The 14,948-nt window shown below is 43.3% G+C and overlaps 1 protein-coding gene across 2 annotated transcripts; it reads left to right on the top strand.

Moving 5' to 3' along the window:
• The first annotated feature begins 4,475 nt into the window (after positions 1–4,475).
• Positions 4,476–8,886, top strand: LOC115122143 (mRNA decay activator protein ZFP36L1-like). 2 transcript variants are annotated; one of them, XM_029651333.2, is made up of 2 exons: positions 4,476–4,684; positions 5,997–8,886. In XM_029651333.2, exons 1-2 carry the CDS (start codon positions 4,634–4,636, stop codon positions 6,984–6,986), a joined length of 1,041 nt encoding a protein of 346 aa, XP_029507193.1. In that variant the 5' UTR covers positions 4,476–4,633; the 3' UTR covers positions 6,987–8,886. The 2 variants fall into 2 exon arrangements, with proteins under 2 accessions (XP_029507193.1, XP_064882284.1); XM_065026212.1 differs by lacking the exon at positions 4,476–4,684 and adding an exon at positions 4,725–4,794.
• Positions 8,887–14,948: the final 6,062 nt, after the last annotated feature.

Raw genomic sequence — 14,948 nt, 5'->3', positions numbered from 1 at the left:
ATCATTTCACACTGATCATTTTAGATCATTGGTCAGTGAATCCTTGACCCTTTGTACTATAAAAGCATGTTTAGACACTAACACAGAAATCAACCATTTTCCACATCAGATCTTCTTTGCATCCTATGTTTTGGAGCATGCTTTATTTTTACAAAACCGAATGTAAATAGTTGAAAGATTCAGTCGCCCACATTGCATGAGGATGACTCTGTCCCTCTGAGCGTACCCTCCACCCAGCACCAATGACAAAACTTAGGCCTACATTGTGTGTGTGTGTGTCTGTGTGCGTGTCAAAGCATACATTGGTCTCTCTGGTACCAGTCTCACATGGAGAGAGATGTTGAAATTGCAGTGGAAAAAGGAAGCAGCACGTTACATGATATATTACCTTAGGGCCTCAAGCAAACCAGCACTGTTCCACACAAAGCTACCATCCTCCTGCATGGCATGGGGAATTAAGCAGCACTGTGTTTTGTCATGGCTAGTTGTCATCCACCCACTGGGCACAGACGTCAATTCAATGTCTATTCTACATTGGCTCGACGTAATTTAATAGACATTTTGTGGAAACAACATTCATTCAACCAGTGTGTGCCCAGTGGACAGTTACTATTATTTCTAATGAATCACCTTGAACGTCTCAGTTAAATGTTCCTTGGATGGAAACGTTGTTTTTGTTATCACTTGATAACATCTCTTATCTCTTATACTATTTTGGAGGTTAGGAAAAACTGTGAACAGGTGTGATAATTACGTCCCTGTATTTGGCTAATCATGTCACGCGTCCTGTATTTGAACCTTTATTTAAACTGTTTTCATCAAACTGTCAGATGGTCCATCACTGTCCTCAGGCAATTGTTTTCATTTTTGGTCTAACACTCATTTCTGGAAAATGCTTAAAAATCAAGTTTCAAATCCAGGTCATGTGACATGATCAACCAAAACATAGGGCCCTAGTAATGTACAAGGCCTTAATGCCATGAGTTGTGTTGATATGTTTTTGGTTGGGGAAATACAAGCATAGGTTTCCCTGCCTTGAAGGAAGTTACGGATTCTATAATTCTACGAAAACCATGGAAAGTATGTGCATGTCCCTCTCATACACCATGAGGACTCAAACCAATAACCAAAAACTGGATGAAAATAAGCTGACTGCTGCAACACTGTGGTGACCACCATCCAATATGGCAGAATCTAACTGCCTCTCTCTCCATCTCGCTCTATTTCGCACATTCACACACACAATATCAGAGAGAATATTGTCAAACCAAATCATGAAACAGTTTTTCATTAATAAGAAAATACAACAGTTCATCTAGAAGACCCTACTGTCTGCACAACGCATCACCGGGGGCAAACTACCTGCCCTCCAGGACACCTACACCACCCGATGTTACAGGAAGGCCATAAAGATCATCAAGGACATCAACCACCCGAGCCACTGCCTGTTCACCCCGCTATCATCCAGAAGGCGAGGTCAGTATAGGTGCATCAAAGTTGGGACCGAGAGACTGAAAAACAGCTTCTATCTCAAGGCCATCAGACTGTTAAACAGCCACCACTAACATTGAGTGGCCGCTGCCAACACACTGACACTGACACTGACTCAACTCCAGCCACTTTAATAATGGGAATTGATGGGAAATTATGTAAATATATCACTAGCCACTTTAAACAATGCTACCTTATATAATGTTACTTACCCTACATTATTCATCTCATATGCATACGTATATACTGTACCCTATATCATCGACTGCATCCTTATGTAATACATGTATCACTAGCCACTTTAACTATGCCACTTTGTTTACATACTCATCTCATATGTATATACTGTACTCGATACCATCTACTGTATCTTGCCTATGCTGCTCTGTACCATCACTCATTCATATATCCTTATGTACATATTCTTTATCCCCTTACACTGTGTATAAGACAGTAGTTTTGAAATTGTTAGTTAGATTACTTGTTGGTTATTACTGCATTGTCGGAACTAGAAGCACAAGCATTTCGCTACACTCGCATTAACATCTGCTAACCATGTGTATGTGACAAATCAAATTTGATTTGATTTGATTTACTGACACAACATACCTGGCTTTTCTTTGAGGTGTTATTGAACCCACAATAGGTAGCTTAAAAGATCAAGTCAGGAACCAAATGTCACACTATCTGCAATTAGGCTGGCTGAGGAATTCACCGATCTGACCTCTTCCATGGTTATGTGGAGATCACCCTTGAAACAACACCCTCATGTTCAGACTACATCCTCCTTCTCCTCTGCCCTCTGAAAATCAGGAGTAGGCTATATTTGTGATCCCTTCAGACAGCCTGGCCTTGGTTTGTCATGAACAATTTGGATCGGTGGAAGTTTATTGCCTAAATCTGGAAAGATAATGTTGTGTCGATAAGGGACGCCTGTAGCCACTTTGTAAATAATGTACACATCATGTAGTTTACCTGTCTGCCTGTATGGGACCAACAGCCAAGACAGTTGAATCACAACGTTGAGCCCTCCGGTGATGAATTATAAATGTATCAAAAGTGTCACGCCCTGGTCAAAGTATTTTATATTTATCTTCATGTATTGGGTCAGGCCAGGGTGTGGCATGGGGTTATTGTATTGTGGTGTGTTTGTCTTGGGGTTTTGGTGTGTATGTATTGGGATTGTAGCTAGTGGGGTGATCTAGCAAAGTCTATGGCTGTCTGGAGTGGTTCTCAATCAGAGGCAGGTGTTTATCGTAGTCTCTGATTGGGAACCATATTTAGGCAGCCATATTCTTTGAGTGTCTTGTGGGTGATTGTCCTTAGTGTCTTTGTTCCTGTCGCTGTGTTAGTTGACAAGTATAGGCTGTTTCGGTTTTCGTTACGTTTATTGTTTTGTAGTGTTTGTGTTATTTCGTGTTTACGTTCGTTTGATTAAACATGGATCGCAATCTACACGCTGCGTTTTGGTCCGACTCTCCTTCACCACACCTAGAAAGCCGTTACAAAAAGGCAAGCAGTGTTTGGGAAGCTACTCTGAAAATATAGTTTACCAAGCTACCAATGAATTCACACGGGAATAAGTTAAGCTACACTCAAGCTACCCTTAAGAAACATACAGTGTAGTTTACTTGACTAAAGTTACTTTGGAAAAAAGTAGCTCACTACATCCCAAAAAAGAAATAATCATATCTACCCACATTAAAAAATACTATAGTGTATCCAATAGTATTCACTAGTGTTTTTTTACAGACTGAAGTCTGTAGTATTGACTGAAGTATACTGTAGTATTTACAGTTTACTATAATATAAATACTATAGTAAAAAACAGTAGTATATACTATAGTAATTACTGTAGTGTTTTTGCAGACTGTAGTACAGTATACTGTAGTATTTACTGTAGTGTTTTTGCAGACTGTAGTATACTGTAGTGATTTGGGGGACATTACTGTAGTATTTACGAAAAGTGTTTTTATTTTATTTTCTTTGACATAGAAGTGGGGGCTTTCTCCTTGAGGAAACCTACTGGAGAAATACTAAAAGGACAAAGTTTCCGTAACCTGTAGGTAGGTAAGACCGGGTTCTGAATGGACCCTTACAGAAAAAGATTGCATTCAGAGTGCAGTATATAGGCATTACTGTAGTATTAACTGCCTATACACTGAAGTAGAGGTCAACCGATTATGATTTTTCAATGTCAATATGATACCGATTATTGGAGGACCAAAAAAAGCCGATACCGATAAATCGTCCGATTGTTTTACAAATGTATTTATTTATTTGTAATAATGACAATTACAACAATACTGAACACTTTTATTTTAACTTACTATACTATATTTAATATAGTTTACACAAACTGGGATATGGTGGGGGGGAATGGGCAGGGTATATGCAAATGAAATACTGTAGTATTTAACATAGTTTACACAAACTGGGATATGGTGGGGGGGAATGGGCAGGGTATATGCAAATGAAATACTGTAGTATTTAATATAGTTTACACAAACTGGGATATGGTGGGGGGGAATGGGCAGGGTATATGCAAATGAAATACTGTAGTATTTAATATAGTTTACACAAACTGGGATATGGTGGGGGGGAATGGGCAGGGTATATGCAAATGAAATACTGTAGTATTTAATATAGTTTACACAAATGTAGTGTTTTTGCATACATTTCTGTAGTATTTACTAGTGTTTTTTTGTGGATACCACCGTGTGTAGTATAGCATTCTACAGTATACTACAGAATTATATAGTATGTACTGTAGTATTCCATAGTAAACTGCAGTATTACTTCGTAGGTAAATCTGAAATGTCAGACTACAATTTGCAATCACAGATCACTCTGGGTCAGATGTTAACAGAATGTGTAATTTTGCCTATTAAACACAAAAACGATTCATTAGAATTAGGCAGGTCTGCTGCCACATTTTCATATGTCAATCGAACTCAGGCCCCTCCCAGCCAACATAACCATGCATCATACATGCCGCGTTTTAAAAAGGAACTGCGCTCAACTTTTGCAGGACAGAGGGGGCTCTCTGCAGGGCAGAAAGGACACTTAAATCTGGACTAACCACAAGCCCTGTGTTTTAGGTCACTTTTTTTGTTTTCTCTTTATAATAGCCGCAACAGAAATGACAGCAACTATCGTTCCTCCTTTCTTAGAATACATCGAAGTGAACAAGGTAACATATGTTCATTGACTGCTTTGAGCGGAGGGCTAGCTAATTGCTCAACTAATTTATAGTCGCCTAGCTAGCTCATTAACTTTTTCGGGATTGTTCAGCAAACGTCAGTGAGTACTAGCTGTATGCATGGCATGTAGGTGACAAAGTATAAAGTGCTTAATGGCTGTTAACAATTCAGTACATTTTATAATAATTCGCTTACCAGGCAATTTGTTGTCGCTGTTCATGTCACATGTTATGTTCGGGTCTAGATAAGAGTGCTTAGCGTCGCAAGCTTACAATCTAACATTACCATTTTTAAATGTTACCTAGATAGTTATGTAGTAACTAAAACGATTATTTGACAATACAAAGCTTTGCCATCAAACTATGGGTTCACGTCACTTGGTATTAAATGATTTGATGAACAGGCGGATTCAACACTAAGGATAGCTACTACTAGTTTTCTTGCAACCATTTGCGCCTTTGACGTGTGCAGTGCAGGCTTTGCTGAAAAGCTGTGTCGCGCAGAGATATGGCAATCAAATGTTATTGGTCACACGCATAATTAGCAGCTGTTATTGCGGATGTATCGAAATGCTTGTTTTCCTAGCTCCAACAGTGCATTAGTATCTAAAAATTCACAACACACGAATCTAAAAGTAAAACAATGGAATTAAGAAATATCTAAATATTGGGACGAGCAATGTCAGCGTGGTATTGACTAAAATACAGTAAAATGGAATACAGTATATACACAAGTGAGATGAGTAAACCAGTATGTAAACATTATTAAAGTGACCAGTGTTCCATGTCTTTGTATATAGGGCAGCAGCCTCTAAGGTGCAGGCTTGAGTAACCGGGTAATCCCCACTCAGTACGAATTGTAAACAGCTGTGCCTCAGTTTGAAAACATATTGGATCCCGAAAGTAACATGTCAGCATTTGAATACTGTTTATCTATATCCCATTTGAAATAGATAACCAGTAAACATTTGCTGAAAGTTTTAATCGATTGTCTTGTCTATGTAACTAGCATTTGTACATATTGCTGTCACATGCACATACTAAAGCCATAATTGTTAGGCAGTGATTTTTGTTTGCTAGTTGCCCATTTGTCTTTACCATGTGACTATGGAGATGAGTCTTTCTATATTGCTGTTCAAGAGTTACCTAGTAGAATGAATATTCTGTTCAATGCAAGTAATAAAAGGTCGGGACTGTAACCTCGCTCAAAGTACTGCTAGATCAAAACTTTTTTAAAAATCATTCACTACTGATTGACAGACACTTTATCTACATTTTTATGTGACTGTTCTTTTCTTTGCAGAACAATAAGATGTTGAACTACAACAACAACACTTTCGGTGGGCCCCACAACAACGGCTCCTCCTTGCTGGACAGGAAGGCGGTGGGGGACAGTGGGCTGTTGCAGCACTGTGACTCGGTCACCCTTCCCAATGCTAAATTCAACCAGAACCAGTTCATCAACAGTCTGAAGGTAGACCCCTTCTCGCTCCTGATCGGTGGTTGCGGCAGTAAAAACAAGGAGAACTGCTTCCGAGATCGCTCCTTCTCAGAGACCGGGGAGCACCTCAAGCCGGGTAGTCAGCTCCAGGGTCTCGGCATCGGACAGAGCCAGAGCCAGCAGCAGGTCAACTCCAGCCGCTATAAGACGGAGCTGTGCCGGCCCTTCGAGGAGAATGGCTCCTGCAAGTACGGTGACAAGTGCCAGTTTGCCCACGGCATGCAAGAACTGCGCAGCCTGAGCCGCCACCCCAAGTACAAGACAGAGTTGTGTCGCACCTTCCACACTATGGGCTTCTGCCCCTACGGCCCGCGCTGCCACTTCATCCACAATGCAGAGGAGCGCCGCGGCCCACCGCCACCCCTCTCCACTTTCAACAAGATTGAGCGCCCTCGCCTCCAGCACAGCTTCAGCTTCGCTGGCTTCCCCAGCCAGGGCGGTCTGCAGGTCAGCCCCACCTCGGTCACCCCGCCACCTATCTCCACCGATGAGGACATGAGTGACTGGCCCAGCAAACCCTTCACCTACACCAGCCAGGAGCTGGCCAACCTGTTCGGGCCCAGCTTAGGGGGGGGGCTCCCTGTCTTGGAGCCTGGTCTGCTGACCCCGGCAACGCCCTCCCCCACCGCCCCCTGCTTCTTCCGGCCCATGTCGGAGTCTCCCGCCAGTCCCCCAGACTCTCTCTCAGACCTGGAGGGCTACCAGAGCAGTCAGAGCGGCTCGGAGTCTCCCAGCCTGGACGCCTCACGCCGCCTGCCCATCTTCAGCAGGCTCTCCATCTCTGATGATTAGTGTCTACAACCCCCCCTCCCCCCATGATCCCGTCCCTCACCTTGTTTACAACCCAGAAGTGGACATGGTAGTTCTATGCAGCAGTGTTGCCACTTAGTCCAATCAAAATGCAGATTTCCCCCTCTGCTCCCCCCCTATCCTCCTCATCTCAGATGAATCCGATTAGCCAATGAACAGAGGTGTCTTTTATTTTACCCAAATGGTCACTAAAGAATCGCGATACGTAGCAGTTAACATGAGAGCACTAGTTCAAGACAAGTCGTCCTTGGGTGAAGGGCTACAATAACGGTGAATGGTAGAGATGGATCAGAACATGTCAGGAGTCCCCTGTTGTTTTGGTGTGTAGCAGTTCTGCATATTGTCACGTGACCATTGCTGCCTGTGCCACAGCTATCTTCAAACCTCTCATCCTTCTACGCCTCGAGAGGATTTGTGACAAATCAGTGCTCCATTTACAATGGGTCACCTTTCTCTTAAAATTAAACCAGCAAAAATATTATTGGACAATCAGTTCTGATGAAGTGCCTTGGTGATGTCCGATCAATGTGTACCAAGACATCTGTGGGACTACAATTGTTACTTTTAATGATCCCACGTTTTTTCCTGACCCTCTATTTTTGAATTGTGTAATTTTTGGATATGGGGACTAGACAAACGCACAGATGGCTTTTGTTTAGAATCGGGGTGGGAAGAATACAATTTTTATTTTGGTGCTGGTATGTGCTCTCTGGCACCATGACGACAACCCCTAAGAATAATCTGTGGTGCCCTTAGAAAATGTCTCTTTGTAGTCGTGTTGAAGGTCGGAGGAGTAGGACTGTTCATATGAGTAAACTCTTGCCAATCAATATTAATATTTGATCTTGGCCTGTCCTCTGTCTCCCAGGACCCCCCACCACCACCCAGGTTAATAGCTGGCTGAGAGGACCCCTCAGTCTCCACTGTCAAAAATCTGAGCGAAAAGCTCTTTCATTAATTCCACCTTGTTCAACAGTATATTATTATTGTTTAGTTTGTTTTAAAGACCTTGGTTTTTCCTTGTCACTGATTATTTAACTTATCAGAATGTATTTATTGCTGATCTTAAAGGCATTTTTTTGTATTTATCTTGATAATGAAACAATAGAATATATTTTCTTTTATGTTAAATTATGATCTTCTGTATTGATTGAAGTTGTTTTTTTCCTTCCACAGTTAATATATTATACAGCAATGACTTTTTTCTGTTTTGTAACTACACTTTGATTTATTTAGAAAGTGAATCTTAATTGAAAGTTATTTGAGTTGTATTTCTTGTTTTTCCCCTTCCCTGATGTTTTGAACTGTGGTTCTATCCTAATCCTCCTTCCAGTTGTGGATTGCAGCAGTTCTCCAAGGTTCTCTAGAATGCAGAATTAGGCTTCAGTCCTCTTCCTGTTATTTCACTTTCTTTTGACCAGGACAAACATTAATTTGAGTATTTAAGTCACTCTTAGCCTGTATAACCAGCGTTTTTATGCTGCTAACGACAAATGGAAATGTCTTGAATTAGTTAATTATGGACGCTCGCATATTCCACAATGCCATGAACCGATTTATTAGTTGTTGTTTTTGCCAAATAAGGTGATGTTTTGGTCATGTTTGTTGGACCAGTCATTCCCATTTAAGTACCTATCAATACATTCCAGGTATCCCCAAGCATTGTGCCTTTATCACACGTTTTACAACACAGAGCAGATTTAAGCCTAAACCTCTTGTAGTGGAATAAAGGTTAGCAGGGTTGACATCAATCAACAGGTGAATGTATTCTCTTTTTAGCAGCTGTTGCTGTTCTCTACAGTCTTCTTCATTCTCATGTATTATTCTTGTAATGACAGATTGCAGTTTAAACTTTAAACCAATAAAACCCATTTCTATTGAATGTCTGTCTTCCTGATTGACAAGGGCTGTTTGCGGCTCAGGTTGGGAAAATGTTCATTGTAATCTTTTCATTGTTTTTGATGTAATCATTAAATGGCAACTCATCCCATGACAATGGTGAGAACTGTTTCAGTAGGGAAAGCAGCCTGTGTCCTAGGAGCTGGCTTCATTTGGCCTGGGCATTGAATGGGAACCATGTTGGTGAAGCAGTGCTAGACAGGATACAAACAATCGCATATCTTCGACTTATTCTCTCAAGTCTATACTCCTGAAAACTGGGGAACTTGGTTTGAAAGGCTTGGGTTTGAACATGGCCAAGTAGCTAACCTAACCCCAAATACAGTCAAACAAAATGACTTAAACTGTTTTCCAGGAAAACATTTCCAAGACAGGAAAGCTAACTTCTATTCTCTCGCTCAGGGCCTCCTCAAACTATTGTTGGTGGGCTGCTTTACTCTTGATTAGAAGCAACCGAGGAACAGCAACAAACTTTCAGTGTTGTGCCCTATCTCGAGGACCTAGATCAGGCTTTCACAGGCTGCGTCACCATGGTTACTGTGAGGTAGGAAACTTGAGCTTTTATGGTGTTGACTCTCCCATGTGTTTTGGCCCTAATTCTCTCTTCTCCCCCCCCAGTCCCTCAGTTAGGCCTGTTACAGCTGATGAATTGCGGGTTCAGTTTATTTGTTATTCCACGCTAGCCAGGGCCGGGCCCCCTGAGGCCTGGTCTTATCTCTAATTTCCTCACAGAGACAAGTTAGACTAATGGAGCAACCGTGTTCCTAAGTCAATACAAACTTGAAGCAAAAAATCTGCTCTGTGTTCATTGTAGTACACCGAGCTGCAAAGAACATCCCTAGTTTTGATGACTTCTTACCTCATAATCCAGCTTAAGACCTTGTTGGTTCAGTTTTCAGTACAGGGTTACCCCCCCCCCAGCATTACTCAGCTGATTATGATAATCAAAGCTTGATATGTTGGTTAATTGAATCAGCTGTGTAATGTTAGGGCGAAAACCAAAACGTGCACAAGACTGGGGCCACAGGACCGAGTTTGGGGAAACCTTACACAGGCTCTCAGCTGATTTAAAAGACATGCTCCGGAACTTTGGCAACTACAAAGTTATTATATTTTTTTAAATATGTCTTTGGGTTGGGTTTGTCAATGTTTTAGTTCAAAATCTGTGAGCAGTATTACTGTCTTACCTCAATTAGCCACTAAATCCCTAATTTGAAAGCGACTGCTTTTCTGGACGCTCTGCTGCACCATTTCCCCCCACGTGAGCCAGCTCATTGCCTCATTGCCTGCATCCGTAACGAGTCTGCGGTCAGAAGACCACCCCTCATCATTATCAAACGTTCCCTAAAACACTTCAGTGAGCAAGCCTTCCTAATCGACCTGGCCCGGGTATCCTGGAAGGATATTGACCTCATCCCGTCAGTAGAGGATGCCTGGTCATTCTTTAAAAGTGCCTTCCTCACAATCTTAAATAAGCATGCCCCTTTCAAAAAAAATTGAACCAGGAACAGATATAGCCCTTGGTTCTCTCCAGACCTGACTGCCCTTGACCAGCACAAAAACATCCTGTGGCATTCTGCATTAGCATCGAATATCTCCCGTGATATGCAACCTTTCAGGGAACTTAGGAACAAATATACAGGCAGTTAGGAAAGCTAAGGCTAGCTTTTTCAAGCAGAAATTTGCATCCTGTAGCACAAACTCAAAAAAGTTCTGGGACTCTGGAAGGTCCATGGAGAATAAGAGCACCTCCTCCCAGCTGCCCACTGCACTGAGGCTAGGAAACAATGTCACCACCGATAAATCCACTATAGTTGAGAATTTCAATAAGCATTTTTCTATGGCTGGCCATGCTTTCCACTTGGCTACCCCTACCCCGGTCAACAGCCCTGCACTCCCCACAGAAACTAGCCCAAGCCTACCCATTTCTCCTTCACCCAAATCCAGATAGCTGATGTTCTTAAAGAACTGCAAAACCTGGACCCCTACAAATCAGCCGGGCTAGACAATCTGGACCCTCTCTTTTTAAAATTATCTGCCGAAATTGTTGGAACTCCTATTACTAGCCTGTTCAATCTCTCTTTCATATCGTCTGAGATTCCCGGTCAAGACTGGAGACACTCTAGACCCAAATTGCTACAGACATATCTATCCTACCCTGCCTTTCTAAGGTCTTCGAAAGCCAAATCAACAAACACATTACCGACCATTTTGAATCCCACCGTACCTTCTCTGCTATGCAATCTGGTTTCAGAGCTGGTCATGGGTGCACCTCAGCCACGCTCAAGGTCCTATCATCATAACCGCCATCGATAAGAGACATTTCTGTGCAGCCGTATTCATCGACCTGGCCAAGGCTTTCGACTCTGTCAATCACCACATTCTTATTGGCAGACTCAACAGCCTTGGTTTCTCAAATGATTGCCTCACCTGGTTCTCAGATAGAAGAAGTAGTCCATACAGACCTCTGGCAGTCTGTATGGGGGGTGCCACAGGGTTCAATTCTCGGGCCGACTCTCTTCTCTGTATACATCAATGATGTTGCTCTCGCTGCTGGTGACTCTCTGATCCAGCTCTACGCAGACGACACCATTCGGTATACTTCTGGCCCTTCTTTGGACACTGTGTTAACTAACCTCCAGACGAGCTTCAATGCCATACAACTCTCCTTCCGTGGCCTCCAACTGCTCTTAAATGCAAGGACAACTAAATGCACGCTCTTCAACCGATCGCTGCCCTCACCTGCACGCCCGTCCAGCATCACTACTCTGGACGGTTCTGACATAGAATATGTGGAAAACTACAAATGCCTAGGTGTCTGGCTAGAGTAAACTCCCATTCCAGACTCACATTAAGCATCTCCAATCCAAAATTAAATCTAGAATCTGCTTTCTATTTCGCAACAAAGCATCCTTCACTCATACTGCTAAACATACCCTCGTAAAACTGACCATCCTACCGTTCCTCGACCTCGGCGATGTCATCTATAAAATAGCCTCCAACACTCTACTCAACAAATTGGATGCAGTCTATCACAGTGCCATCCGTTTTGTCACCAAAGCCCCATATATTGCCCACCACTGCAACCCGTACACTGTCGTTGGCTGGCCATCGCTTCATACTCGTCACCAAACCCACTGGCTCCTGGTCATCTACAAGTCTCTGCTAGGTAAAGCCCCGCCTTATCTCAGCTCACTGGTCACCATAGCAGCATCCACGCGCACCAGCAGGTACATCTCACTGGACACCCCCAAAGCCAATTCCTCCTTAGGCCGCCTTTCCTTCCAGTTCTCTGCTGCCAATGACTGGAATGAACTGCAAAAATCACTGTAGCTTGAGACCCATATCTCCCTCACTAGCTTTAAGCACCAGCTGTTAAAGCAGCTCACAGATCACTGCACCTGTACATACCTCATCTGTAAACAGCCCACCCAACTACCTCATCCCCATACTGTATTTATTTATTTATCTTGCTCCTTTGCACCCCAGTATCTCTACTTGCACATTCATCTTTTGCACATCTACCATTCCAGTGTCTAATTGCTATATTGTAATTACTTCGCCACCATGGCCCATTTATTGCCTTACCTCTCTTATCTTAAATCATTTGCACTCACTGTATATAGATTTTTCTTTTGTCTACTGTATTATTGACCTTATTATGTTTGTTTATTCCATGTGTAACTCTGTGTTGTTGTACGTATGTGTCGAAATGCTGTGCTTTATCTTGGCCAGGTCGCAGTTGTAAATGAGAACTTGTTCTCAACTAGCCTACCTGGTTAAATAAATAAATAAAAACCAGATGAACACACAGCAGAAAGAGAGCACAATGAAGTGGTACACATCTGCACATGTGTGATGCAGTTCACAGTTTTCAGGGACCACCTTTTGCTCATGAGCGCTACTTTCAGAACTACGGTATAAAATGTAAACAAAGTACAGGAGAATATCTTTAACCCTTTTGTGATTGTAACCTAGAAACCAAAGCACTTCTTGTTAATGACTAAACACACCCAAGTTGTGAAACTTGACTAGAGAGAGAAGTGTAGGTGGGTGTTGCCTGAGGGACAGGGTATAACATATTCTCTGGGGGAGCCTGCAGACCCTTAGCACACATCAGTGATTCCTGTTTCATAGTAAAGACTTGTGAAGGAGGGTTACTGTGCCTTTAAGAAGTGCAGCTGCAGGGGAGGAGAAGAGGCCAGTTCTGTAGTTGTTGAGTAATGTTTCTGATGCTGCTATAGACTTTGCAATATCTCTATCCTCTGTTTTACCCTGTTTGCGAACGAAGAGAACAAACTGAGAGATACATACCTCCTCCTCTGTAGCTCAGTTGGTAGAGAATGGCGTTGGACAAAAGCGTCTGCTAAATGGCATATATTATAAACTCAGCAAAAAAAGAAACGTCCTCTCACTGTCAACTGCATTTATTTTCAGCAATCTTAACATGTGTAAATATTTGTATGAACATAACAAGATTCAACAACTGAGGCATAAACTGAACAAGTTCCACAGACATGTGACTAACAGAAATGGAACAAAGTGTCCCTGAACAATAGGGGGGTCAAAATCAAAAGTAAGTCCGTATCTGGTGTGGCCACCAGCTGCATTAAGTACTGCAGTGCATCACCTCCTCATGGACTGCACCAGATTTGCCAGATTTTGCTGTGAGATGTTACCCCACTCTTCCACCAAGACACCTGCAAGTTCCCGGACATTTCTGGGGGGAATTGCCCTAGCCCTCACCCTCCAATCCAACAGGTCCCTGACGTAAGCATTGGGATTGATATCCAGGCTCTTCACTGGCTATGGCAGAACACTGACATTCCTGTCTTGCAGGAAATAACACACAGAACTAGCAGCATGGCGGGGGGCATTGTCATGCTGGAGGGTCATGTCAGGATGAGCCTGCAGGAAGGGTACCACATGAGGGAGGAGGATGTCTTCCCTGTAACGCACAGCGTTGAGATTGCCTGCAATGACAACAAGCTCAGTCCGATGATGCTGTGACACACCGCCCCAGACCACGACGGACCCTCCATCTCCAAATAGATCATGCTCCAGAGTACAGGCCTCGGTGTAACGGTCATTTCTTCAACGATAAACACGAATCCGACCATCACCCCTGGTGAGACAAATCCGTGGCACTTTTTGCAGTCCTGTCTGGTCCAGCGATGGTGGGATTTTGCCCATAGGCGACGTTGTTGCCGGTGATGTCTGGTGAGGACCTGCCTTACAACAGGCCTACAAGCCCCCAGTTCAGCCTCTCTCAGCCTATTGCGGACAGTCTGAGCACTGATGGAGGGATTGTGTGTTCCTGGTGTAACTCGGGCAGTTGTTGTTGACATCCTGTACCTGTCCCACAGGTGTGATGTTCGAATGTATCGATCCTGTGCAGGTGTTGTTACACGTGGTCTGCCACTGCGAGGATGATCAGCTGTCCGTCCTGTCTTCCTGTAGCGCTGTCTCACAGTACGAACATTGCCATTTATTGCCCTGGCCACATCTGCAGTCCTCATGCCTCCTTGCAGCATGCCTAAGGCATGTTCACGCAGATGAGTAGGGACCCTGGGCATCCTTCTTTTGGTGTTTTTCGGAGTCAGTAGAAAGGCCTCTTCAGTGTCCTAAGTTTTTATAACTGTGACCTTGTTTACATTTACATTACATTTAAGTCATTTAGCAGACGCTCTTATCCAGAGCGACTTACAAATTGGTGCGTTCACCTTAAGACATCCAGTGGAACAGCCACTTTACAATAGTGCATCTAAATCTAGTAAGGGGGGGGTGAGAAGGATTACTTTATCCTATCCTAGGTATTCCTGAAAGAGGTGGGGTTTCAGGTGTCTCCGGAAGGTGGTGATTGACTCCGCTGTCCTGGCGTCGTGAGGGAGTTTGTTCCACCATTGGGGGGCCAGAGCAGCGAACAGTTTTGACTGGGCTGCGCGGGAACTGTACTTCCTCAGTGGTAGGGAGGCGAGCAGGCCAGAGGTGGATGAACGCAGTGCCCTTGTTTGGGTGTAGGGCCTGATCAGAGCCTGGAGGTAC

Source organism: Oncorhynchus nerka, linkage group LG13 (genome assembly GCF_034236695.1).
Source record: "Oncorhynchus nerka isolate Pitt River linkage group LG13, Oner_Uvic_2.0, whole genome shotgun sequence".
In the NCBI taxonomy this organism is placed as follows: Eukaryota; Metazoa; Chordata; class Actinopteri; order Salmoniformes; family Salmonidae; genus Oncorhynchus; species Oncorhynchus nerka.
This window is presented reverse-complemented; position numbering and strand designations above follow the sequence as displayed.